The sequence below is a fragment of the Balaenoptera borealis genome (assembly GCF_965194805.1).
Source record: "Balaenoptera borealis genome assembly, chromosome: 1".
NCBI lineage: Eukaryota > Metazoa > Chordata > Mammalia > Artiodactyla > Balaenopteridae > Balaenoptera > Balaenoptera borealis.
This window is the reverse complement of record NC_138860.1, coordinates 96,587,722-96,615,071: the sequence shown is the minus strand read 5'-3', so window position 1 is coordinate 96,615,071 and position 27,350 is coordinate 96,587,722. Positions and strand designations below refer to the sequence as shown.

The window sequence follows — 27,350 nt, the reverse complement described above, 5'->3', positions numbered from 1 at the left end:
TGGGAATGTAAATTGATACAGCCACTATGTAGAACAGTGTAGAGGTTCCTTAAAAAACTAAAAATAGAATTACCATATGACCCAGCAATCCCACTACAGGGCATATATCCAGAGAAAAGCATAATTCAAAAAGACACATGCACACCAGTGTTCATTGCAGCACTATTTACAATAGCCAGGTCATGGGAGCAACCTAAATGCCTGTCAACAAACGAATGGATAAAGAAGATGTGGTACATATACACAATGCAATATTACTCAGCCACACAAAGGAATGAAATTGGGTCGTTTGCAGAGACATGGATGGACCTAGAGACTGTCATACAGAGTGAAGTAAGTCAGAGAAAAACAAATATGATATATTAACACATATATGTGGAATCTTGAAAAATGGTACAGAGGAAGCAGTTTGCAAAGCCGAAGTAGAGACCCAGATATAGAGATCAAAAGTATGGACACCAAGGGGGGAAAGCACAGGGGCTCGGGTTGGTGGTGGGATGAACTGGGAGATTGGGATTGACATATATACACTAATATGTATAAAATAGATAACTAATAAGAACATGCTGTATAAAAAAATGAAATAAAATTAAAAAAAAAAAAAGAAGAAGGGCAGAGTAGGCACACCTGGCTCCTACCCCCATACTCACTCATCAGACAGACCACTCCATGTCTGCTGGGGTGTCACTGAGGAGTGTCCCCCCAGAAGAGCTCAGTCCACAGGGAAGGAAGCTTCCTCCACGAATCTCTCTTAAAAAACATTAAGTAATATTTTTGAATATCAAGGTAAGGAAATTAAAGTGCAAAGAGATGACATAATTTACCCAATGTCTCCCAGCTAGTAAGTGGCAGAACAAAATTTAAATCAAGTCCTCTCACTTCAAATTCCTTGCATCTTGCCTCCACACCAAGCTGTCCCAGAGTACGTATAGTGGCAGAGAAACTAGAAGGGTAAAGCCAGGGGATGTGTTCGAGAGAGCATGTTCACTCTGAGATGGAGCGGCTACTCCTGACAGCTGGATATGGAGGGGAAGACAGAGGAAGAGAGAGTTGATAAAGGAGCCCCCATCACCACCCACAGTGCAGCCAGCTGCACAAGGTCAGCAGAGCACCAGGAATGCCCTTCTCCCCTGGCTGGCTGTGGCGTGCATCCTTGGGTAGGACTCTCTCAGTTTCAGCTGAAACTCTGAGCTGACATCAAGCAATTCTACCAACATTGAAGCTAGAAGCCACATCAGCTTTCCAGTTCAGGGCCAGTACCTTATGAGCAGCTACAAGAGGAGACATAAACATCGTCCTATGGCCACACAATACGTGAAATATCAGATTAATTGCTCCTCCGTCTGTTTTCTTGAAGCTTCCCAGTTTTAATAGCACAAGCTTGCATTTACAAAGTCTTGGTTTTTTGTCTCCTTATCATGAAAACTGGTGCGTGGCTAGCCTTGCTGGAAGATGAAATGAGTAATTAAATAATTGACCACAGATTCAACAAGTCTTTGCTTGGTATGGGAAGAAAAATGGTTGTGGATGCTGGATCATGGAACCAGAGCAAACCTGTAGGATTCTCAGGGGAAATAGTTTTCCAGATAGGTAAGTGTAAACCTTCCAAGACATCTATGGATGTCTTCATCTGTTGTGGAAGATTGCTGTCTACTATCTTGCCTTGTGTAGTGGGATGTACAAGCCCACTTGTACATCCAGTGTACAAGGCCAGCCCGGACTGGATTGCTATTTGCAGAACTGGTGGGCTAGTGGCTTCTTTATGCAAATTCAATACATGGCCACAGGGGAAGGATTGGGGTTGTTTTGTGGCTGAGGCGAGAGACAGCACGATTTTTTTTTTTTAAACATCCTTATTGGAGTAAATTACTTTACAATGGTGTGTTAGTTTCTACTGTATAACAAAGTGAATCAACTATACATATACATATATCCCCATATCTCCTCCCTCTTGCGTTTGCCTCCTACCCTCCCTATCCCACCCGTCTAGGTGGTCACAAAGCACTGAGCTGATTTCCCTGTGCTATGCGGCTGCTTCCCACTAGCTATCTATTTTACATTTGGTAGTTTATATAAGTCCATGCCACTCTCTCACTTCATCCCAGCTTACCCTTCTCCCTCCCCATGTCCTCAAGTCCATTCTCTACATCTGTGTCTTTATTCCTGTCCTGCCTCTAGGTTCTTCAGAACCATTTTTTTTTTTAATTTTTTTAGATTCCATATATATGTGTTAGCATACGGTATTTGTTTTTCTCTTTCTGAGTTACTTCACTCTGTATGACAGACTCTAGGTTCATCCACCTCACTACAAATAACTCAATTTCATTTCTTTTTATGGCTGCGTAAAATTCCATTGTATATATGTGCCACATCTTCTTTATCCATTCATCTGTCGATGGACACTTAGGTTACTTCCATGTCCTGGCTATTGTAAATAGTGCTGCAATGAACATTGTGGTACATGACTCTTTTTGAATGATGGTTTTCTCAGGGTATATTTGCCCAGTAGTGGGATTGCTGGGTCATATGGTAGTTCTATTTGTAGTTTTTTAAGGAACCTCCATACTGTACTCCATAGTGGCTGTATCAATTTACATTCCCACCAACAGTACAAAAGAGTTCCCTTTTCTCCACACCCTCTCCAGCATTTATTGTTTGTAGATTTTTTGACGACGGCCATTCTGACCGGTGTGAGGTGATACCTCATTGTAGTTTTGATTTGCATTTGAGAGACAGCACTTTTGTTGTTGTTTGATCTGAGACTCTGGGAGGGAGGGGGACCAGCTGTGTGGGAACACGGAGGATGGCAGGAATGGACTGACATCCACACTCCCTCCTCTCCCCATCAGGGTGCTGAGTAGCTTTGAGTTCCCTACCTATGGAGAGAAGGTTTAGGGTGGAAGCTGAAGGAACTGTGCTCATAGAAGAGTTTGTGAGAGCCTGGACCTACACGTGCAGGGCATGTGCAGAACCCTCTCCCAGCCCTGCTCAGACCAGAGGGCCACTGAGTGTCCTGAGTGCAGAGACTGGCCAGCACCCTATCAGAAGAGACTGGAAGAGCAGGGTTTTTATGAGAGCAACAGAGGCAGTGGTGGGGAGCCGCCAGGGTCTGAAATAGCAGGAGAGACACTCTATGGGAAGAGAGGGTGCAGACATTCAGGTAGGAGCTAAGAGTTTGGGTAATTCTGCCATTAATGACAATATCACCTCACCTGCACCCACAATTGCTGATGCCCCCGTATTGATTTGTGTTTCCTGATGTGAATGAATATTTCTCTTAATTTATCACACCTTGGTTTCTCACTGATCAGAAGCAGTATCCATTCAGTCTGGTGGCAGTTTCCCATACAGGACTGTCTTTGAGCCAAGAGAATCTAAGAACTCCTGATTTAGCCTCTCTCCCTTTCTTTGGGTAGAACAGCATGTAATACCAATTCAGAAGTAAATTGGAATACTATACTTTAAAAGAAACTTTTCCAGAAATACTTTCCCAGTGATATCCTGAGAGAAGTTAGTCACACCTTGGAGTTCATTCAACACTGGGTCAGAAATGTATTGGCTAAGGAATACAACACAAGTGATCTCCTGGCCCCCTGACCAAGATCCGGCCCTCTTCTTCACTTCCGACAAGCCGAGTGCGTGAGAACTAAGATCTTGAGATGTTATCCGACCGTGGCCTTGCTTAGGCGTGGCCTAGCACAGCCCCTCTGGCTGCCACTGTTCTTATGTAACTGCAAATGATCGCTGGCAAGGTTAGAGGGGCCTTCAGAATGCCTGAGATCAGAATCAGTCCTCAAGATGTGGGCTGGTTGTCATGGTGACTCTATTGTAGCATCATTTTATTTTTCAACTAAATAAAAGAAATCTTCAGTCCCATCTGTTCAGTATGAGCCATTGCCTTTGGAGTCAGGACATGAGAGAGGGGTTTCAAAGAGTCATCTACTTTGTTGGAAACAGAAAAGGAAAATTGAGTTGAGATTTGTTGCCTACCTCTGCTGGGTGTTTCTGCAGCAAAAGTGGCAAACTCTGTCATGGGTGTTTCATGGAGACCAAACACCAAAGTTTGTTTTCAGGGTGGAAATCAGACGTCATGACTTTAAAGGTCATCAGTCAGTCAGCAGGAAAGCTTGGTGCGTGGGGCCTGCGTTCACCTCTCACCAAGCTCTGGTGACGTGAATGCAGCTGGACTCCTTCAGAGCCCATAAAGGCCCCTGATCTTGGCTGTCACATTCCCATTGCCTAAGTGTGAGGAAGCAGGCCGTGGCTAAACCAAGTTGTACAACTCCTTGCTAAAAAAGAATAGGGTTGGGTTCCATTGCTTCAACTTGCATAGCACCACACATCTCTCCTTCAGAGTACTTACTCTAGTTGATGATCTCACTTGTGTTTGTGTGTGTGTGTGTGTGTCTGAGATGGTTTGCCTACTTCCCACTCTACATTATATGCTCCATGAAGACAGATGCTATTTCTTTGGCTCAGCTGCGTATCCCAGAATCTGGCATGGTACTTGTTTATTGAATGAATGAATGAATGAATGAGTGAATTAGTAAAAAATCCTGGGGAGTATGGGGTCCTCAATTTATAGAGAAGAAAACAGGCCCAGAGAAGTAACAAGTTTCCCAAGGTCATGCCTTAAGGAAGTGACAATGATTTTTGCAAAAACCTAGACTCAAATTGTGTCCCAAAGGGAGGGGTCTTGGGTAAAACCAAGCGAGATGTTGCTTTGTCTGCTTCCCCCACCTCCACAGTTCCCACAGCTCTTAAACGGCAAAAGACCAGAAATGCCATGGGAGCCACTGCTTTGATTTCTTAGGGCTTCCGCTCTGCCCCCAGGGCCAAATTATCACAGACAGAGAATGAGACCTCACAGCCTTAGCTTTGGATTTCAGATATGTCTGGCTGTAGACCCTTGTGTTTCATTAACAGGTGTTTCTGGTTTGTTTGTGTTCCCTCATTCTCTAAAATGTTGTTTTCTACATTTCCATACCCAGGGGAGGTTGGGGTCTGTTTTGTAATTATGCCTACAGTCTCTCCATTGCCCAGGATATTTCTGTGGCTTCTGAGCATAAAAAGAAAAAAACAAAAAACCTAGTAGACAAAGAGTGGCACTTGTCCGTGATGCTCTCTCTACCCTGTGTCCACTTGAGAGGTTAGCCAATTCACCACATGGTGGCCTTCTTCTATTTAGGAACAGGGCGCCCTACAGATCAGGGAGTGGTGGGCACAGGGCCCAGGATAGAAGAGTCAAGGAGGGAACTTACCAGAAGTGTGGGGATCACAGAGGAAGCTTGGCTTCTTTTCTGGCTTCTGGCTAGGACTTTACCTGCAATCGCCCAAGGGCAGAAGGAGGCACAAAGCTGAAAGGCCACTCTTCCCATGGCTCAAGGCTGGGCCTGAGGCCCTTGGGCCTGTCCTCTTCCTTTCCTGACCCTTCTTCTCAAGGAGACCTTTCTATGCCTGCTTACCCAGGGGCCCCAGAAGCTCCTCTGACGTCTCAGCCTCCCTCCTCTCTGGTCTACACACACCTCCACTTATGAGGGCTACAGTGCTCTCTCTGCCACCTCTCAGGGAGCATTTGTCACTGTGAAACAGAATTGCCCCTAGCCCATGGGCAGGCTGCACAGGATTCCAGGGGTCCAGGCAAAAAGAAGAGGGTCACATTCACCCATTTGAAAGCTGTTCCTTGACCCCTTTCATTTTCCCCAATTCCCACCCACACCACCCCAACTGCTACCTACCCCTTCTACTCATTTGACCTCTCTTTCTTCTGGACAAATGACTGATTATAGAGATGATCCCCAAGCCCGTGATCAGCATACAAATGATGAGAATGGTCATCCTGGAAGGAATCAGAGACAGCATCCATGGCCCTTGGAAGACACCATCTTTTGGTTCTCTGCTCAGGATCCCCTTTTCTGGGACCCGTCCCCTCTCCCTGCCCCTGCTCTCGCCCAGTTCCAGCAGCACCTGGCAACCTGGATTCCTTCAGAGCACCCGTCTCCTCCAGACCACACTTGATTGGACCTGGGGTGGGTGTCTGACCAACCTGGGCCCAGCCCCCTCCTCGGGAACTAACATGGGACTGGGAGTGGGAGGATGCAGCCTCAGGCTGGCGAGTCTCTTGAACAGGAGAAAATTAAACTCGGCAGCTAGAAATGGATTATCTTCTCCTATGGCAAAAACGAAATATAAAAGGGCAGTGGGGAGAGAGAGGAAGCAAACACACATAAGCGTAGCAGATTAGAGATGGAGATAAATCCTGATGGCGTTCCAGACCCTTTCTCAGGGCTACCACATCCCTGCCCTCGTATTTCATCAGACATTGCTCTCTCCTTATGAAGAATTTCCCTCTTTAACTAAAATAGCCAGAGAGCGTTCTTGCTGCTTGTGATCAAGAGTCCTAAACTATGTTCTTTTGAAGGAAAATAAATAGTCACACTGAAGACAGTTCAGGAAGAGAAACAATACACTGCTGTAAAGGAGCAGGTGCAAACCCACCGTCAAGTTGTGTTGTTACTGCCCGCCCAAAGTGTGCTTGTCTCCTAAAGTCATGACTCACCTGGAGTGATCTGCCTTGTGGACAACTTTGGAAGAATTGCAGCTTCTGTTCTTGTTGCCTGATAGGTCTGTGTCAGAAAGGATTTGTTGAGAGTCAAATAAGGCCCATCCCCAGGCCCTTCCTTTGCTTTCTGCATCTCTGCACCTCTACCTGTCATTCCCTCAGTCTCCAGAGAATTAGTGCCCTGAGTGACTGCTGGGTCAAGTCCAGCTGTTTATGTGTGCCCTGCACAGGGCAGAAGGCGGAGAGAACAAGCAGGGCTGTAATCCAGCCCATATACTCTGTTTGCCAAACCATGCACCTTGCCACTGGGATCCATGCACCTGGAGGAAGGGGCATCTTTTTCAGATTTGCACAAAGGCACTGTGTTGACTAGATATGGCCTGTGGTTAGAGAGTGCCAGGCTGAGTGCCAGTCCTATCCTTAAGGAACTGATCAGTAGGTAACATAATTGCCACATCGTGCTTCTGACAGCCACCAAAACCCAATGGGAGAAGGGCCACCATGGTCACCCAAATTGCCACCTGTGATAAGACTGGGGTGTGGGGGGTGTGTCTGTGTTTCATTTAAACTAAGGAGCACACTTAGGTGGGACTTCTCTCATCCTGAGCCTAAAACTCAGGACAGACTACACAGTTAAGTAAAAGTAGAACCACACAAAGTAGAAACACTGTAGGCGTGAAGGGTATCACACATTCAGTAAGATGCTTGCTGAACAAATAACCAGTTGGTCAAGTGTGAGCAAGGCCCTCTAGCACCAGGAGGAGGCTTCCCGGAGCTTCCCTTTAGTCCTCTGTTTTCCTACTGACATTGTGCTCTGGATTGCACTAGAAAAAGACATCCCGGGCTTCCCTGGTGGCGCAGTGGTTGAGAATCTGCCTGCCAATGCAGGGGACACGGGTTCGTGCCCCGGTCCAGGAAGATCCCACATGCCGCGGAGCAACTAGGCCCGTGAGCCACAATTACTGAGCCTGTGCGTCTGGAGACTGTGCTCCGCAACGGGAGAGGCCGCGATAGTGAGAGGCCCGCGCACCGCGATGAAGAGTGGCCCCCGCTCTCCGCAACTGGAGAAAACCCTCGCACAGAAACGAAGACCCAACACAGCCAAAATAAATAAACAAATAAATAAATAAATTTATTAAAAAAAAGAAAAAGAAAAAGAAAAAGACATCCCTTCTAGAAATGGAAATAATGAGAAGCCACAGGAGGAAAAGAAGAAGAAAAGAAAGATAGTACTTTCCATAAGCAGTGTGCCTGAGAGAGGTTTTCAGCATTGGACAGAAGGATTTTGGGGAGCGTCTGGAGACCCTATGCCTTCGCCCTGGCCCAAAGGAGCAACACACTGGCTTAGACAGACTCACCCCTCCAGGCTGCTCCACCCACACCCTTCTGGCAGCCTCTTGGTGCAAACTGTACTCCTTAAAAGAAAACACTGACCTCTTGGACCATATTTATCCCTGTAAATTATGAAATTATTTAAGTGGACACTTTTTTTTTAATAATACGTTTATTTTATTTTATTTTTTTAAATTAATTAATTTTATTTTTGGCTGTGTTGGGTCTTCGTTTCTGTGCGAGGGCTTTCTCCAGTTGCGGCGAGCGGGGGCCACTCTTCATCGCGGTGCGCGGGCCTCTCACTGTCGCGGCCTCTCCCGTTGCCGAGCACAGGCTCCAGACGCGCAGGCTCAGTAGCTGTGGCTCACGGGCCTAGCCACTCCGCGGCATGTGGGATCTTCCTGGACCGGGGCACGAACCCGTGTCCCCTGCATTGGCAGGCGGATTCCTAACCACTGCGCCACCAGGGAAGCCCCCTAAGTGGACACTTTTTAAGGGTGCTTGTCTAGGTGCTTAGACCACTTTTTACAGCCTCAGTCACTCCTCAAGAAGTGAATCTTCAAGATTCTAGACCTGCAAGGCAATGCTCTCGCACCTGTCAGCCTCCCAAGTTCCATCAGCCAGATGGCTGTGAGGGGAGAGAGGTGTCAAGAGCACCCCAGGGCAATGGCACCTTCCTCTTCCCTGAATTCCAAGTCAATTGTCAGCATCATCAGCAGCTACCCTACTATGGAGGGAAGGAGAGGCCAGGTTACCCCAGAGAACCTAGGGGGAGCCCGAGTTGTTGCTCTCTGAGTATTTACCACACCAGCTAACATGCACTGCTGTGGGTTACCCCCAGCTGGACCCCCAACAGGCTCTTACCTCTCCCAGACCAAAAATTGTTGGCGAGGGCTCTTCTGTTGTCAGTGACAACCAGCTCTGTAAAATCCATGTCATCCCTGACAAAGTCCCGCTGGATGCCGCACCAGTACCAGCCCGTATCCTCCTTGGTCAGGCAGGACACAGTGACAATAAGCTGGTTTCCTATGTCCCTCAGGGCCACGCGGTCAGTGCTGTTGGGTGTGAAGGCAATGATGTTGCAATAGTCCTGGAAATAGCCTCGGCACCAGTATTTGGGGTGGTCCTTATAGTGGGCATCGTAGTTGCAGATGGCAGAAACTGTGTCCAGCACAAAGCTTTCCTTGACCTTTTCGTCCATGACCATAGCATCTGTGAAAACACACATAGACAAACACTATTGTTCTTTTAAACACATTGCAGTTTCTGCACCCTGGAGGAAAATTAATTAAAGCATTGGAGGCCGATTTTTGCCTGCATTGGGGTTGGCAACTGTTATGGGCTGAATAGTGTCCCCCTAAAATTTATACGTTGACGTGTTAGCCACCCAGTACTTTAGAATGTGACTACATTTGGATTTAGAGCCTTCAAAGAGGTAATTAACTTAAAATGGGGTCGTTGGAATGTGCCCTAATCCAATCTGACTGGTGCCCTAATAAAAAAGGAGATTAGGATACAGACAACAGAGGGATGACCATGTGAGGACACAGTGAGAAGGCGGCCTTCTGCAAGCCAAGGAGAGAGACCTCAGGAGAAACCAAACCTGCCAACACCTTGATCTTGGACTTCTGGCCTCCATCACTGAAAGGAAACAAATTCCTATTGTGTAAGCCACACAGTCTATGGTTGTTACAGGAGACCTAGCAAACTAATACAGCAACCCCGGAGAAGACTTCTTCCCTGGCCTAAGAGTGGGTAAAATATGTCTCCCCCTCTGCAAGAATTTAGGCGGCTTCTCATGTTGCTTGGGGGGGAGGGTAGAAGAACCTGAGGCTTACTGTTAGTAGATCCTCTGCCCCTAGCCCCCCACTCCACCTTGGCATCCTCAAAAAGAAAATAAGGAGGTTTGAAAGAGAAACAAACTCACAGACATAGAAGACAAACTTATGGTTACCAAAGTGAAAAGGGCAGGGGGAGGAATAAATTAGGAGTTTGGGGTTAACAGATACACACTACTATATATAAAACAGCTAAACAACAAAGACCTACTGTATAGCACAGGGAACTATATTCAGTATCTTGTAATAATCTATAATGGAAAAAAACCTGAAAAAAGAATATATATATAAATAACTGAATCACTTTGCTGTACACCTGAAACTACACAACATTGGAAATCAAATATACTTCAATAAAATTTTAAAAAATAGAAAATAATTATAGAAAAAGAAAGTAAGGAGGTTTAGAGGCTTCTGATGTATGTATAGGGCTGAAAACAGAGATGTCTCGTTCTGTCTGTCCTCAGGGGCTAAGAGCTTCATGTTTCCTCCATACCAGACCAGTGTGGTCATATCAGTCATCTCAGGATGTTGCATAATAAGGAAGTCGTGTACTTCACATCCAGCTTGACGGTGGCTGGGGAAGTGTCTGACCAAGGAGACGAGATGCGCAACAGACACCACTCCTCCCTCAGCCTTCCAGATGTGCACTGGGGCCCCCTCAAATGCTGCCTCAAGTGTAGCTCACAGTGGGTGCGACCAGCCTACAAAACAGGCTCACATCCTTGATATCATTTGACATGGTATGATATTTTGTTCTCAGATGGACCCCATAAGAAAGATTGTGTGATACTCAGTTTACTGGCCTGAACACGGACCCAGAGAGAGGTGCAGTGACTCTCAAAAGTCACAAGGCTGGACAGTGGCAGAGCTGGGGCCAGCCCGGTCCTCTGAGTCTCATCTTCGGGGTCAGGCATGGGCAGAAAGTGGAAAGTCCCATCCTCATATATCAGCACAAATGTTTTTAAGGGGAGAAGGGGGAAAGGAAGGGGGAACTTAAACTGAGAGAGAGAATCCAGAGCCCTCATTTTAGCTGAGGGCCTCAAATTCCCCCACAACCCCTTCATCAGATCAAAGAACAAGGACTAATTTGGACAAGATCTATTTCCACCTCCTTTTATTTTCCCATCCCACTCCTTAAGTGGTTTGAGCTAATAAGCAAGAACTCCAGGTAGGAAAGGAAAAGAAAATGCACAGTCTCTGGGAAGCTTGGAGGGCTGGAGATGTTCCTTCCCCATCTCTTACCTGAAAAGACAGTCAAGGAGAGCAGAATGAAGAGCCTCATGACTGGAAGGAAGTGAACCTTCAACTGGGATGACCAGATGGACCCAGGGGTCTTAGGAATCCTAGATCTGTTTTCAGGAAACAGACATCTTTGAGTTTAAGATGGTTTTATCCTGTTTGGAGCGACCAGGGAAAAGAAGGACCAACCACTTAATCCAAGAAGTGCTACTATGTATAGGTACCCAGGTTGTGTACTGCACAAGGGTACCTCATCAGAGGGATGCCATTTGCGGACATAAACTTACTTATATAGTAATATGAGAAAATTCTGGGCTTCCCGGTAGAGCCCAGAACAGCAGTGAAGATCCCCCTCCTGGATAAATCCACTCTGGCACACAAGGCACACTCAGAAGGGCACATGCACACACACCATCACTGGCACACATTTGTCTGTGCAACAGTGCCCTGTTCTGCCAATGGTCCAGGTATCATACGAGGCCAGGCCTCTTGTCTGTTCACCACTCTTGGAAGTCCAATTCCTATTTAGCTGAGAGGAAGACTAGTAAGGAGATTCATAACTATCCTGCCTTCTGAGTGGACACTGCAGCCTCATCCAGGGAGCGGGGCTAGAGGGTGGAGCCTGAAGCAGATGTGCCTGGCATCCGGAGCATGTGAGCAGGTGAAAGTGCGGGTTTTTGGGCATCAGTAGACAGGCTGCAGCCTAAAGACATCTTGAAAGCTTTCCTGGGACAAAGCAAGGCTATCTGTCCATGCAGCAGAAGCTTCCCCTTATTCCTAATGGGACTCATATGGCCTGGCCACTGATTTTTAAAGTTTGAATTATGGAACCACCCTCAGCTGAATTTAAGCTGAATGCTTACTTATCACATCACAGAGCTAGCACTTCTCATCAAGGGCTGGACGTGGGTGATTGTCCAGGTTTTCAATAATGTCCTCTCTTGAGGAAAGAGAGCCTTTCTCTAATTCACACCAAGTCAGCATATGGGCCAGCAGCAGGCCTGCATCATGGTACATGTTTTATCTGCACCATGGTAGGTGTTTTGCTTATATTGCCTCATTTATTCCTCATGAAACCTTTATGAGTTCAACAATTAAACTGCACGGGGAAAAAATGAAGCAGGAATCTATAGATTAGAAGGGCTTAAGAGACATACTGATAAAATTGCAATATATGGAATTTATTTGGATTCTGACTGAAGGAAACACTTGAGAAAATTTGGACAGTGACTAGATAGTTGATGATATTCAGAAATTATTGTTGGGGGGCAGAGTCAAGATGGCGGTGTGGGAAGATGCTGAGTTAGGCTCTCCCCACAACTAGGGCACCTGCTGGCCGCTGGTGGGGGACCCTGATGCCCAAGTAGACAGGAGGAACCCCCAAGTGAACCAGTAGGACATGGGGGCACGGAGGGGGGAGGAGAATTGGAAGACAGACAGGATCAGTGCCCCTGAGGCTGGGGAGATCAGGAGAGGCAGGCGGGAGGGACTCTCTAGGAGGAGCAGGAGAGGAGCAGAGGATGATCGCCTGGCCCACTCAGGCCCAGGGAGGCTGCTGAGCTCCCAGGCCAGTCCCCTGCCCTGCAAGGCCCCCCAACCCCACTCCGGCCACATTGGTCCTGGGGTCATAGGAAGGAGGCTGAGGGGAGAATAGGAGAGACAGGCAAGAGGGGCCCTCCGGGACCAGGGGAGCAGGAGAGGAGAGGAGGGCATTTGCCCCACCCACTCAAGCCCAGGAAGCCTGCTGGGCTCCCAGGTGAGGTCCCCCATGCTCTGAGACCCAGGGTGGGGGACACTTCTGGGCCCCTTCTGTTCCTTGAGCCTAAGCCCCACCCCTACAGCCCCCAGGGCCTTTTCCAGCCCTGTGGGTCTTAAGCATAGGCCCCGCCCAGCACCCAAACCTCTCTCTTGCTTAGGCCCCGCCCTCCACAGCCAAGGCCTTCCCCTCCCCTTTTTTTTTTCTTTTCTCTCCTCCTCTTCTTTACTATTGTGATACTGATGTACCTTCCAGTTGTTGATTCATCTATATTTTTATTTTTATATTCTTTCTAACATATCTGTTAGTTTCCTAGTCTAATTTTATTTTTTACTTTGTTATTGTTCTCTTTTTTGATTTTTTGCCACCCCATGCAGCATATGGGATCTTGGTTCATGACCCGGGGGTTGGGCCAAATCTCCTGCGGTGGGAGCTCTGAGTCTAAAGCACTGGACTAACAGAGAACCTCAGACCCCAGGGAATATTCATTGGAGTGAGGTCTCACAGAGTTCTTCATCTCAGCACCAAGACCCAGCTCTACCCAGTAGCCTAGAAACTCCACTGTTGGAAGCCTCAGGCCAAACAACCAGTAAAACAGGAACACAATCCCACTCATTAAAAAAAAAAAAAAAATGAGATGGCAAAAAAATATGTCACAGATTAAGGAGTAAGGTAAAAACCTACAACCAAATAAATGAAGAGGAAAGAGGCAATCTACCTGAAAAACAATGCAGAGTAATGAGAGTAAAGATGATCCAGAATCTCGGAAATAGAATGGAGGCATGGATTCAGAAAATACAAGAAATGTTTAACGAAGATCTAGAAGAACTAAAAAACAAACAAACAGAGATGAACAACACAATAACTGAAATGAAAAATACACTAGATGGAATCAATAACAGAATAACTGAGGCAGAAGAACGAACAAGTGAGCTGGAAGATAAAATGGTAGAAATAACTGCTGAGGAGCAGAATAAAGAAAAAAGAATGAAAAGAATTGAAGACAATCTCAGAGACCTCTGGGACAACACTAAATGCACCAACATTTGAATTATAGGTGTCCCAGAAGAAGAAGAGAAAAAGAAAGTGTCTGAGAAAATATTTGAAGGGATTATAGAAAACTCTATAATCTCTTCCTTAACATGGGAAAGGAAATAGTCACCCAAGTCCAGGAAGCACAGACAGTCCCATACAGGATAAATCCTAGGAAAAACACACCAAGACACATATTAATCAAACTAACAAAAATTAAATTCAAAGAAAAAATATTAAAAACAGCAAGGGAAAAACAAAAAATAACATATAAAGGAATCCCTATAAGATTATCAGCTGCTTTTTCAGCAGAAACTCTGCAGGCCAGAAGGGAGTGGCAGGGTATACTTAAAGTGATGAAAGAGAAAAGCCTACAACCAAGATTACTCTACCCAGCAAGGATCTCATTCAGATTTGATGGAGAAGTCTAAAGCTTTTCAGACAAGCAAAGGCTAAGAGAATTCAGCACCACCAAACCAGCTTTACAACAAATGCTGAAGAAACTTCTCTAAGTGGGAAACACAAGGGAAGAAAAAGACCCACAAAAAAAACCTCAAAACAATTAAGAAAATGGTAATAGGAACATATATATTGATAATAACCTTGAATGTAAATGGATTAAATGCCCCAACCAAAAGACACAGACTGGCTGAATGGATACAAAAACAAGACCCATATATATGCTGTCTACAAGAGACCCACTTCAGACCTAGCGACACATACAGACTGAAAGTGAGGGGATGGAAAAAGATATTCCAGGCAAATGGAAATCAAAAGAAAGCTGAAGTAGCAATACTTGTATCAGATAAAATAGACTTTAAAATAAAGACTGTTACAAGAGATAAGGAGGGACACTACATAATGATCAAAGGATCAATCCAAAAGAAGATATAACAATTATAAATGTTTATGCACCCAACATAGGAGCACCTCAATACATAAGGCAAATGCTAACAACCATGAAAGGAGAAATGGACAGTAACACAATCATAGTAGGGGACTTTAACACTCCACTTACACCAATGGACAGATATCCAAACAGAAAATAAATAAGGAAACACAAGCTTTAAATGACACAGTAGACCAGATAGATTTAATTGATATTTATAGACCATTCCACCCAAAATTGGCAGAATACACATTCTTCTCAAGTGCACATGGAACGTTCTCCAGGATAGACCACATTTTGGGTCACAAATCAAGCCTCGGAAAATTTAAGAAAATTGAAATCGTATCACACATCTTTTCTGACCAAAACACTATGAGATTGGAAATCATTTACAGGAAAAAAACTGTAAAAAACCCAAATACATGGAGGCTAAACAGTGTGCTACTAAACAAACAAGAGATCACTGAAGAAATCAAAAAAGAAATTTAAAAATACATAGAAACAAATAACAGTGAAAACACGATGACCCAAAACGTATGGGATACAGCAAAAGCAGTTCTAAGAGGGAAGCTTATAGCAATTCAATCTCACCTCAAGAAACAAGAAAAATCTCAAATAAACTATCTAACCCTACACTTAAAACAACTAGAGAAAGAAGAACAAAGAAAACTCAAAGTCAGTAGAAGGAAATAAATCATAAAAATCAGAGCAGAAATAAATGAAATAGAAACAGAGAAAACAATAGCAAAGAACAATAAAACTAAAAGCTACTTCTTTGAGAAGATAAACAAAATTGATAAACCATTAGCCAGACTCATCAAGAAAAAAAGGGAGAGGAAGTAAATCAATAAAATAGGAAATGAAAAAGGAGAAATCACAACTGACACTGAAGAAATACAAAGGATTATAAGAGACTACTACAAACAACTATATGCCAATAAAGTGGACAGCCACGAAGAAATGGACAGATTCTTGGAAAGGTACAATTTTCCAAGACTGAACCAGGAAGAATTAGAGAACATAAACAGACCTATCACAAGTAATGAAATTGAAACCATAATTTAAAATCTTCCAACAAACAAAAGTCCAGGACCAGATGGCTTCACAGGTGAATTCTATCAAACATTTAGAGAAGAGCTAATACCCATTCTTCTCAAACACTTCCAAAAAATTTCGGAGGAAGGAACACTCTCAAACTCATTCTACAAGGCCACCATCACCCTAATACCAAAAAAGACAAAGATACTAAAAAAAAAGAAAATTATAGACCAATATCACTGATGAACATAGATGCAAAAATCCTGAACAAAATGCTAGCGAACAGAATCCAGTAGCACATTAAAAGGATCATACATCGTGATCAAGTGGGATTTATCCCAGGGATGCAAGGATTCTTCAATATATGCAAAGCAATCAATGTGATACACCACATTAACAAATTAAGGAATAAAAACCATATGATCATCTCAATAAATGCAGAAAAAGCTTTTGACAAAATTCAACACCCATTTATGATAAAAACTCTCCAGAAAATGGGCATAGAGGGAACCTACCTCAACATAATAAAGGCCATATACGACAAACCCACAGCAAGCATCATACTCAATGGTGAAAAACTGAAAGCATTTCCACTAAGATCAGGAGCAAGACACTCTCACCACTCTCATTCAACATAGTTTTGAGAGTCCTAGCCATGGCAATCAGAGAAGAAAAAGAAATAATAGGAATACAAATTGGAAAAGAAGAAGCAAAGCTGTCACTGTTTCCAGGTGACATGATACTATACATAGAAAATCCTAAAGATGCCAACAGAAAACTACTAGAACTAATCAATGCATTTGGTAAGGTTGTAGGATACAAAATTAATGCACTGAAATCTCTGGCATTCCTATACACCAACAATGAAAAATCAAAAAGAGAAATTAAGGAAACACTCCCATTTACCATTGCAACAAAAAGAATAAAATACCTAGGAATAAACCTGCCTAAGAAGGTGAAAGACTTGTACTCAGAAAACTATAAAACACTGATGAAAGAAATCAAAGATGACATAAACAGATGGAGAAATATACCATGCATATTGGAAGAATCAATATTGTGAAAATGACTATACAACCCAAAGCAATCAACAGATTCAATGCAATCCCTATCAAACTACCAATGGCATTCTTCACAGAATTAGAACAGAAAATTTTACAATTTGTGTGGAAACACAGAAGACCCCGAATAGCCAAAGCAATCTTGAGAAAGAAAAACGGAGTTGGAGGAACCAGGCTCCCCAACTTCAAACTATACCACAAAGCTAGAGTAATCAAGACAGTATGGTACTGGCACAAAAACAGAAATATAGATCAATAGAACAGGTTAGAATGCCCAGAGATAAACCCATGCACATATGGGCACCTAATTTACAACAAAGGAGGCAAGAACATACAATGGAGAAAAGAGAGCCTCTTCAATAAGTGGTGCTGGGAAAACTGGACAGCTACATGTAAAAGAATGAAATTAGAACACTACCTAACACCATACACAAAAATAAACTCAAAATGGATTAAAGATCTAAATGTAAGACCAGACACTATGAAACTCTTAGAGGAAAACATAGGAAAAACACTCTTTGACATAAACCACAGCAATATCTTTTTTGACCCACCCCCTAGAGTAACAGAAATAAAAAGAAAAATAAACAAATGGGACTTAATTAAACTTCAAAGCTTTTGCACAGCAAAGGAAACCATAAACAAGGCGAAAAGACAACCCTCAGAATGGGAGAAAATATTTTCAAATGAAACCACAGACAAAGGATTAATCTCCAAAATATACAAACAGCTCATAGAGCTCAATATCAAAAAAACAAACAATCCAATTAAAAAATGGGCAGAAGGAAGACCTAAATAGACATTTCACCAAGGAAGACATACAGTTGGCCAAGAGACACATGAAAAGATGCTCAACATCGCTAATTATTAGAGAAATGCAAATCAAAACTACAATGAGGTATCACCTCACGCAGGTCAGAATGGCCATTATCAAAAACTGTAGAAAAAATAAATGCTGGAAAGGGTGTGGTGAAAAGGGAACCCTCCTGCACTGCTGGTGGGAATGTAAATTGATACAACCACTATGGAAAACAGTATGGAGGTTCCTTAAAAAACTAAAAATAGAACTACCATATGACCCAGCAATCCCACTACTGGGCATATACCCTGAGAAAACCATAATTCAAAAAGAGACATGTACCACAATGTTCATGCAGCACTATTTACAATAGCCAGGACATGGAACCAACCTAAATATCCATCGACAGATGAATGGATAAAGAAGATGTGGCACATATATACAATGGAATATTACTCAGCCATAAAAAGAAATGAAATTGAGTTATTTGTAGTGAGGTGGATGGACCTAGAGTCTGTCATACAGAGTGAATTAAGTCAGAAAGAGAAAAACAAATACAGTATGCTAACACATACATATGGAATCTAAAAAAAAAGAAATGGTACCGATGAACCTAGTTGGAGGGCAGGAATAAAGATGTAGATATAGAGAATGGAATTGAGGACACAGGGTAGGAGGGGGAAGCTGGGGTGAAGTGAGAGTAGCATCGACATATATACACTACCGAATGTAAAATAGTTAGCTAGTGGGGAGCAGCAGCATAGCACAGGGAGATCGGCTTGGTGCTTTGCGATGACCTAGAGAGATGGGATAGGGAGGATGGGAGGGAGGCTCAAGAACGTGGGGATATGGGGACATATGCATGCATATGGCTGATTCACTTTGTGTACAACAGAAACTAACACAGTATTGTGAAACAATTATACTCCAATAAAGATCTATTAAAATTTTTTTTTAAAGAAAGAAATTATTGTTACATTTTTTTTCAGATGTGATAATGATATTGTCATAGCCAGCTTCTAAGATGGCTCCTGGTATTCATGCCATTGTGTAATCCCCTCCTAATCTGAATCAGGGCTGGCCCATGTGATAAGTAAAATATTGTAGAAGGGATGGCATATGACTTCCGAGGCTAGGTCATAAAAGGTGTGCAACTTCCACCTCAGAAGTCACACTGCTCTTTCTTTCTTGCAGAAGTCAGATGCTATGTTGTGAGGACTCTCAAGCAGACCTGTGCAAAGGCCCATGTGGAAAGGGACCAACTTGCCAGACATGTACGACCCACCTTGGGAGTAAATCCTCTGACACCATCAAACCTCCAGATGACTACAGACCCAGTAACCTCGTGAGAGACCTCAAGCATGACCCACCCAACCAAGATGTTCCTGAATTCCTGACCCACAGAAAGCACAAGAGATAATAATTATCATGTTAAGCCTTTAAGTTTGGGAGTAGTTCATTACATAACAATCAATAATTAATATTGACATTGTGGTTATTTTTTTTTTAAATAGTTCCTATTGCTGAGAAAGTGGAATGTAAAACAAACACTCAGTATTGTTCAGAGATGGCACACCATGAAACCGAAGAAAGTACCAACAGAAGGAGATTATACACAGATATCAGGAAAATGCCCAAGACATGAAAAAGTAACATTCTAAAGCAAATGACAGGCTCAGAGTTACAGAGAATAAACAGATGTGTCCATTAGCGTTCTGAGTATTATCTGGTGTTATTAGTTCTGTTGCTCCCTCTTAAGGGTAGAATTAATTTTCACTCTATTTGATGTGTAAATAAAAACATAAATGGGTAATAAGGATAAACCAAATTTTTTAAATATCTTTTTTTTTTTACTTTTTATTTTGTTTTTAGTTATTTCTGAGATATACATTTTAAAGTAATAACTAGAATTATGACTTATAACATTATATCAGAACATACAAGATTTTTAGAATTTTCATGTAATGTCTGAAACATTTATATTAACATATTTCCATATAAATAACCCAAAGAAAGTTTAGTATTAGTTGTTTGTTTGTTTGTTTGTTTATACTGCAGGCTCTTATTAGTCATCAATTTTATACATATCAGTGTACACATGTCAATCCCAATCACCCAGTTCAGCACAATACCATCCCCACCCCACCGCGGTTTTCCCCCTTTGGTGTCCATACGTTTGTCCTCTACATCTGTGTCTCAATTTCTGCCCTGCAAACTGGTTCATCTGTACCATTTTTCTAGGTTCCACATACATGCGTTAATATACGATATTTGTTTTTCTCTTTCTGACTTACTTCACTCTGTATGACAGTCTCTAGATCCATCCACGTCTCAACAAATGACTCAGTTTCGTTCCTTTTTATGGCTGAGTAATATTCCATTGTATAAATGTACCACAACTTCTTTAACCATTCATCTGTCGATGGGCATTTAGGTTGCTTCCATGACCTGGCTATTGTAAATAGTGCTGCAATGAACATTGGGGTGCATGTGTCTTTTTGAATTATGGTTTTCTCTGGGTATATGCCCAGTAGTGGGATTGCTGGGTCATATGGTAATTCTATTTTTAGTTTTTTAAGGAACCTCCATACTGTTCTCCATAGTGGCTGTATCAATTTACATTCCCACCAATGGTGCAGGAGGGTTCCCGTTTCTCCACACCCTCTCCAGCATTTGTTGTTTGTAGATTTTCTGATGATGCCCATTCTAACCAGTGTGAGGTGATACCTCATTGTAGTTTTGATTTGCATTTCTCTAATAATTAGTGATGTTGCGCAGCTTTTCATGTGCTTCTTGGCCATCTGTATGTCTTCTTTGGAGAAATGTTTATTTAGGTCTTCTGCCCATTTTTAGATTGGGTTGTTTGTTTCTTTAATATTGAGCTGCATGAGCTATTTATATATTTTGGAGATTAATCCTTTGTCTGTTGATTCGTTTGCAAATATTTTCTCCCATTCTGAGGGTTGTCTTTTCATCTTTTTATGGTTTCCTTTGTTGTGCAAAAGCTTTGAAGTTTCATTAGGTCCCATTTGTTTATTTTTGTTTTTATTTCCATTACTCTAGGAGGTGGATCAAAAAATATCTTGCTGTGATTTATGTCAAAGAGTGTTATTCCTATGTTTTTCTCTAAGAGTTTTATAGTGTCCGATCTTATATTTAGGTCTCAAATCCATTTTGAGTTTATTTTTGTGTATGGTGTTATGGAGTGTTCTGATTTCATTCTTTTACATGTAGCTGTCCAGTTTTCCCAGCAACACTTATTGAAGAGGCTGTCTTTTCTCCATTGTATATCTTTGCCTCCTTTGTCATAGATTAGTTGACCATAGATGCATGGGTTTAACTCTGGGCTTTCTATCTTGTTCCATTGATCTATGTTTCTGTTTTTGTGCCAGTACCATATTGTCTTGATTACTGTAGCTTTGTAGTATAGTCTGAAGTCAGGGAGTCTGATTCCTCCAACTCCGTGTTTTTCCCTCAAGACTGCTTTGGCTATTCGGGGTCTTTTGTGTCTCCATACAAATTTTAAGATGATTTGTTCTAGTTCCATAAAAAATGCCATTGGTAATTTGATAGGGATTGCATTGAATCTGTAGATTGCTTTGGGTAGTATAGTCATTTTCACAATATTGATTCTTCCAATCCAAGAACATGGTATATCTCTCCATCTGTTGGTATCATCTTTAATTTCTTTCATCAGTGTCTTATAGTTTTCTGCATACAGGTCTTTTGTCTCCCTAGGTAGGTTTATTCCTAGGTATTTTATTCATTATGTTGCAATGGTAAATGGGAGTGTTTCCATAATTTCTCTTTCAGATTTTTCATCATTAGTGTATAGGGATGCAAGAGATTTCTGCACATTAATTTTGTATCCTGCTACTTTACCAAATTCATTGATTAGCTCTAGTAGTTTTCTGTTGGCATTTTTAGGATTCTCTATGTATAGTATCATGTCATCTGCAAACAGTGACAGTTTTACTTCTTCTTTTCCAATTTGTATTCCTTTTATTTCTTTTTCTTCTCTGATTGCCATGGCTAGGACTTCCAAACCTATGTTGAATAATAGTGGTGAGAGTGGACATCCTTGTCTTGTTCCTGATCTTAGAGGAAATGCTTTCAGTTTTTCACCATTGAGAATGATGTTTGCTGTGGGTTTGTCGTATATGGCCTTTATTATGTTGAGGTAGGTTCCCTCTATGCCCACTTTCTGGAGAGTTTTTATCATAAATGGGTGTTGAATTTTGTCAAAAGCTTTTTCTGCATCTATTGAGATGATCATATGGTTTTTAATCCTTCAATTTATTACTATGGTGTATCACATTTATTGATTTGTGTATATTGAAGAATCCTTGCATCCCTGGGATAAACCCCACTTGATCGTGGTGCATGATCCTTTTAATGTGTTGTTGGATTCTGTTTGCTAGTATTTTGTTGAGGATTTTTGCATGTATATTCATCAGTGATATTGGTCTGTAATTTTCTTTTTTTGTAGTATCTTTGTCTGGTTTTGGTATCAGGGTAATGGTGGCCTCATAGAATGAGTTTTGGAATGTTCCTTCCTCTGCAATTTTTTGGAAGAGTTTGAGAAGGATGGGTGTTAGCTCTTCTCTAAATGTTTGATAGAATTCACCTGTGAAGCCAGCTGATCCTGGACTTTTGTTCGTTGGAAGATTTTTAATCACAGTTTCAATTTCATTATTTGTGATTGGTCTGTTCATATTTTCTGTTTCTTCCTGGTTTGGTCGTGGAAGGTTATACCTTTCTAAGAATTTGTCCAGTTCTTCCAGGTTGTCCATTTTATTGGCATAGAGTTGCTTGTAGTAGTCTCTTAGAATGCTTTGTATTTCTGCAGTGTCTGTTGTAACTTCTCCTTTTTCATTTCTAATTTTATTGATTTGAGTTATCTCCCCCTTTTTCTTGATGAGCCTGGCTAATGGTTTATCAATTTTGTTTATCTTCTCAAAGAACCAGCTTTTAGTTTTATTGATCTTTGCTATTGCTTTCTTTGTTTCTATTTCATTTATTTCTGCTCTGATCTTTATGATTTCTTTCCTTCTGCTAACTTTGGGTTTTGTTTATTCTTCTTTCTCTAGTTCCTTTAGGTGTAAGGTTAGATTGTTTACTTGAAATTTTTCTTATTTCTTGAGGTAAGCTTGTATAGCTATAAGCTTCCCTCTTAGAACAGCTTTTGCTGTATCCCATAGGTTTTGGATCGTCGTGTTTTCATTGTCATTTGTCTCTAGGTATTTTTTGATTTCCTCTTGGATTTCTTCAGTGATCTCTTGGTTATTTAGTAACGTATTGTTTAGCCTCCATGTGTTTTTGTTTTTTACGTTTTTTTCCCTGTAATTGATTTCTAATCTCATAGCGTTCTGGTCAGAAAAGATGCTTGATATGATTTCAATTTTCTTAAATTTACTGAGGCTTGATTTGTGACCCAAGATGTGATCTATCCTGGAGAATGTTCCGTGCACACTTGAGAAGAAAGTGTAATCTGCTGTTTTTGGATGGAATGTCCTATAAATATCAATTAAATCTATCTGGTCTAGTGTGTCATTTAAAGCTTGTGTTTCCTTATTTATTGTCATTTTGGATGATCTGTCCATTGGTGTAAGTGAGGTGTTAAAGTCCCCTACTATTATTGTGTTACTGTCGATTTTCTCTTTTATAGCTGTTAGCAGTTGCCTTATGTATTGAGGTGCTCCTATGTTGGGGGCATATATATTTATAATTGTTATAGATTCTTCTTGGATTGATCCCTTGATCATTACGTAGTGTCCTTCCTTGTTTCTTGTAACATTCTTTATTTTAAAGTCTATTTTATCTGACATGAGTATAGCTACTCCAGCTTTCTTTTGATTTCAATTTGCATGGAATATCTTTTTCCATCCCCTCACTTTCAGTCTGTATGTGTCCCTAGGTCTGAAGTGGGTCTGTTGTAGACAGCATATATATGGGCCTTGTTTTTGTATCCATTCAGCAAGCCTGTGTCTTTTGGTTGGAGCATTTAATCCATTCACATTTAAGGTAATTAACGATATGTATGTTCCTATGACCATCTTCTTAATTGTTTTGGGTTTGTTTTTGTAGGTCCTTTTCTTCTCTTGTGTTTCCCACTTAGAGATGTTCCTTTAGCATTTGTTGTAGAGCTGTTTTGGTGGTGCTGAATTCTCTTAGCTTTTGCTTGTCTGTAAAGCTTTTGATTTCTCCATCGAATCTGAATGAGATCCTTGCCGGGTAGAGTAATCTTGGTTGTAGGTTCTTCCCTTTCATCACTTTAAGTATATCATGCTACTCCCTTCTGGCTTGTAGAGTTTCTGCTGAGAAGTCAGCTGTTAACCTTATGGGAGTTCCCTTGTACGTTATTTGTCATTTTTCCCTTGCTGCTTTCAATAATTTTTCTTTGTCTTTAATTTTTGCCAATTTGATTACTCTGTGTCTCGGCATGTTTCTCCTTGGGTTTATCCTGTATGGGAGTTGCTGTGCTTCCTGGACTTGGGTGGCTATTTCCTTTCCCATGTTAGGGAAGTTTTCAACTATAATCTCTTCAAATATTTCTTCTGGTCCTTTCTCTCTCTCTTCTCCTTCTGGGACCCCTATAATGCAAATGTTGTTGTGTTTAATGTTGTCCCAGAGGTCTCTTAGGCTGTCTTCATTTCTTTTCATTCTTTTTTCTTTAATCTGTTTCTCAGCAGTGAATTCCACCATTGTGTCTTCCTGGTCACTTATCTGTTCTTCTGCCTCAGTTATTCTGTTATTTTTTTTTTAAAGTAATCCCTATTGCTGAGAAAGCTGCATGTAAAACAAACACTCAGTATCGCTCAGAGATGGCACACTGTGAAACTGAAGAAAGTACCGGCAGAAGGAGATTATGCACAGATATCAGGAAAATGCCCAAGACCTGAAAAAGTAACATTCTAAAGCAAATGACAGGCTCAGAGTTACAGAGATTAAACAGGTGTGTCTATTTGCGTTCTGAGTATTATCTGGTGTTATTAATTCTGTTGCTCCCTCTTAAGGGTAGAATTAATTTTCACTCTACTTGATGTGTAAATAAAAAGGTAAATGGGTAATAAGGATAAACCAAGTTTTTAAAATATCTTTTAGAACTACAAACTAAAATGTTTACAGATGAAATAATTTGATGTGCAAAATTTCAAGATAATCAGGGTAAGGCAAGTTGGTGGGGTCATTAATGAAACAAGGTTGGCTGTAAGTTGATCATTATTAAAGCAGGATAATAGGTATATGAGCTTTCGTTATTCTAATCTCTCCACTTTTGTGTGTTTGAAATTTTTCATAATAAAAAGTAAAAAGCAAAAAACAAACAAAACAAAACTTTGACACAGGTGTTACTAGTCTCCCATTTTACAGATGAGAAAAATTGAGGCTCAGTTTAAGTAACTGCTAAATTTAAGTTCACACAGCTAGTACAGCCGCCATGAGCTGATGCTAAATCTGAAAGAAAACATTGTTCTTTCCATCGCTCAATTCTGCTTCCCCAATAGTAACAATATTGCAACACTGTAGAGAACTTTAGAGTTGAGATTTTACATTATGCCAGTCATCCGAGTGGTTGGGGCAAGATGCAGCCTAATTTTTCTCATTCCCATTGTACCCAGTATAGTATCTAAGGGCAGAGTTTCTCTAGAAAATGTGAATTTAGTTGTAAGAAACTGAAGATACAAACGGACCATGACCAGACCATATATAAAAATAGAACTCTGGTCCACTACCAGCCCAGGAAACCAGCCCCTTATCTATAGTAACTGGCCCAGGAAGCCAGCCTGATATAAACCAGACTTATAGGAAGTCAGACCATTATTCCTAGTAACAATCCAGAAAGCCAAACAATAATCCCTGTAACAATTGGCCTTGAATGGCCAGGACTTGATGAATAACTGACAGCTTCCCTAATTTTTGTCCTGCTTCCATCTAGGAACCAACCAGAGAAAGTCAAATATGCCCCCTAACCCATCACACAGGATGCTCCACTTCTAATCGGCCTGCCTACAGCCTCCCCAGGCCAACGGTCTCCAGTCAGGGTGCACCTGAAGCCTTCTTTTTTCCACTATAAAAGTATCCCGCTCTTCTGCCTGCCTTTAAGTCTCTGCCAAAAAGCAAGGGGCAGTGGCTGACTCCTTTGCTATAGAAAGCTCAGAAGAAATAGGGTTTGTTTGTTCTCATTTGGTTGGTCTTCACTTATTTCTATTGTTGATTTGATTTTAAAAATTGAGTAAATAAGCCCAGCTACTCAGCATCTACCTTTGTTCCAGCGAATCTGTATGGAGGAGGAAGAAGGAAGCAAACCTCAGTTTTGTCTGGGTGGTCTTTTTACCTTATTCCTTTAAAATGAAAGCCCAACAGCCACCTTTGACAATGTTTAGCTGAAGGGAGCTAGCCAGCAGACAGACTCAGGGAAACTCCAGTGACATTAATCTCTAAACCTGAAACCAGGGTAGATCTCGTCACTTCCAGCCCAACTCCTCACCAGTGAGTCTTGGTTCATCTTTTTTGAGTTCACGCCAAAACACATTTCACTGTAAGGGCCTCTTCTGGGCTGGTGGAGCCCCTTAGCTCAAGAGATTCTCATTGACTCCCAAGCCCCCAAAATACAACTTCCTACAAGCTGTCAGTGGGTTTGCTAAGCAGTGACTGTCAGAAAGGAAAAGAGAGAGAAGTAGGGGAGGAGGAGAAAGGGAGAAAAAAAAAGTTTTTCTGAAACTCAGGAGCTACAGCTTGTCTGATGACACCAAATGACTCAGGACAGACCGCTGTTTTCTTGTGAGGCAAGCGGTCCCTTTAAATCAAGTTTCCTAAAAGGGCACATGCCAAATGTTGCTATAGAAACTGGGTTAGAGGCCAAGAACCAACCAGCACTTCCCTCAAGTCTCCAACTGGGCAAAGGTGAGTCCTGGGCAGAACAGTGTGCCAGGAGCACCCAATGCCCCAGAGTAGACCCAGGGCCTCATCCTGGAGGGGCATTTTAACTAAACACAAAAATTAATTTGGGGGAAAATGCTGAAATCAAAAGAGGGGATACCATTACGAAAAAATTGGAGGTGGGGGAGGTCTGTCTTTTGAAAGAAAAAAGATCCCCCAAAATGTTGATGGGGAATTTGTCAGGACAAAAGTCCCCTCCCATGTCCAGGGACCCCTAGGAATGGGGGGCGGGGGTGCGTTGCAGTCCTCTGCCTCTAACATAAGATTGTGAATGGCGTCAGGAAGTGGGTGGGCGGGGTGACGCACTCGGTTTGGCATTAGTAGAAAATGCTATGTGCGAGTTTTTCAACATCGCACATAGTGTTGATTATTCCTGGGCTGACAAGAGAAGACACGAGGACATTTCCCTGAAGTGAAATGTTAACAAGATTAATAAGGTTATCAGGCTCTGGTCTAAGATTAGGGTCAGGATAACCTTTCAAGATTGGCTAAGAACTAATAAGAAAAACATTTTCAGTACACTTATCCTCTTTGATGTGGTTTAACTGAAATCCCCATCCTGCTACTCTCATCAAGTTAATATATTTATTGTCTTGGGAGTGAGAGTCCACAGCTGCAAGTTTGGATAGCCCAATCAGAGATGCCACCTCGAACTTCCAGAGCCACACTCAATGCCCGAATGACTTGACTAGAACGCCATCCCTGTCTGGTGTCCCAATTGGCAACAGCAGTTAAGGCAAAAAACCCAGCAGTCCTTGAGTATACAAATCATAGTTTGTACCCATGATTCTGTTAATTGTACATAAGGTGAACTTAAGAGTTTGGACTTTGTAGAAATTACAAGTCACTCTGCATGTCTAG

The 27,350-nt window shown here is 42.0% G+C and overlaps 1 protein-coding gene across 1 annotated transcript; it reads right to left on the bottom strand.

Annotated features, from left to right (window-relative positions):
• Nucleotides 1-1,197: 1,197 nt before the first annotated feature.
• TMIGD3 (transmembrane and immunoglobulin domain containing 3) lies at nt 1,198-21,292 on the bottom strand (the record flags this gene model as incomplete). The annotated part of the gene is made up of 5 exons (XM_082349508.1): nt 10,978-21,292; nt 8,759-9,106; nt 6,560-6,626; nt 5,739-5,839; nt 1,198-1,271 (listed from the first exon to the last, which is right to left on the bottom strand). Exons 1-5 carry the CDS (start codon nt 11,015-11,017, stop codon nt 1,198-1,200), a joined length of 630 nt encoding a protein of 209 aa, XP_082205634.1. The 5' UTR covers nt 11,018-21,292.
• Nucleotides 21,293-27,350: the final 6,058 nt, after the last annotated feature.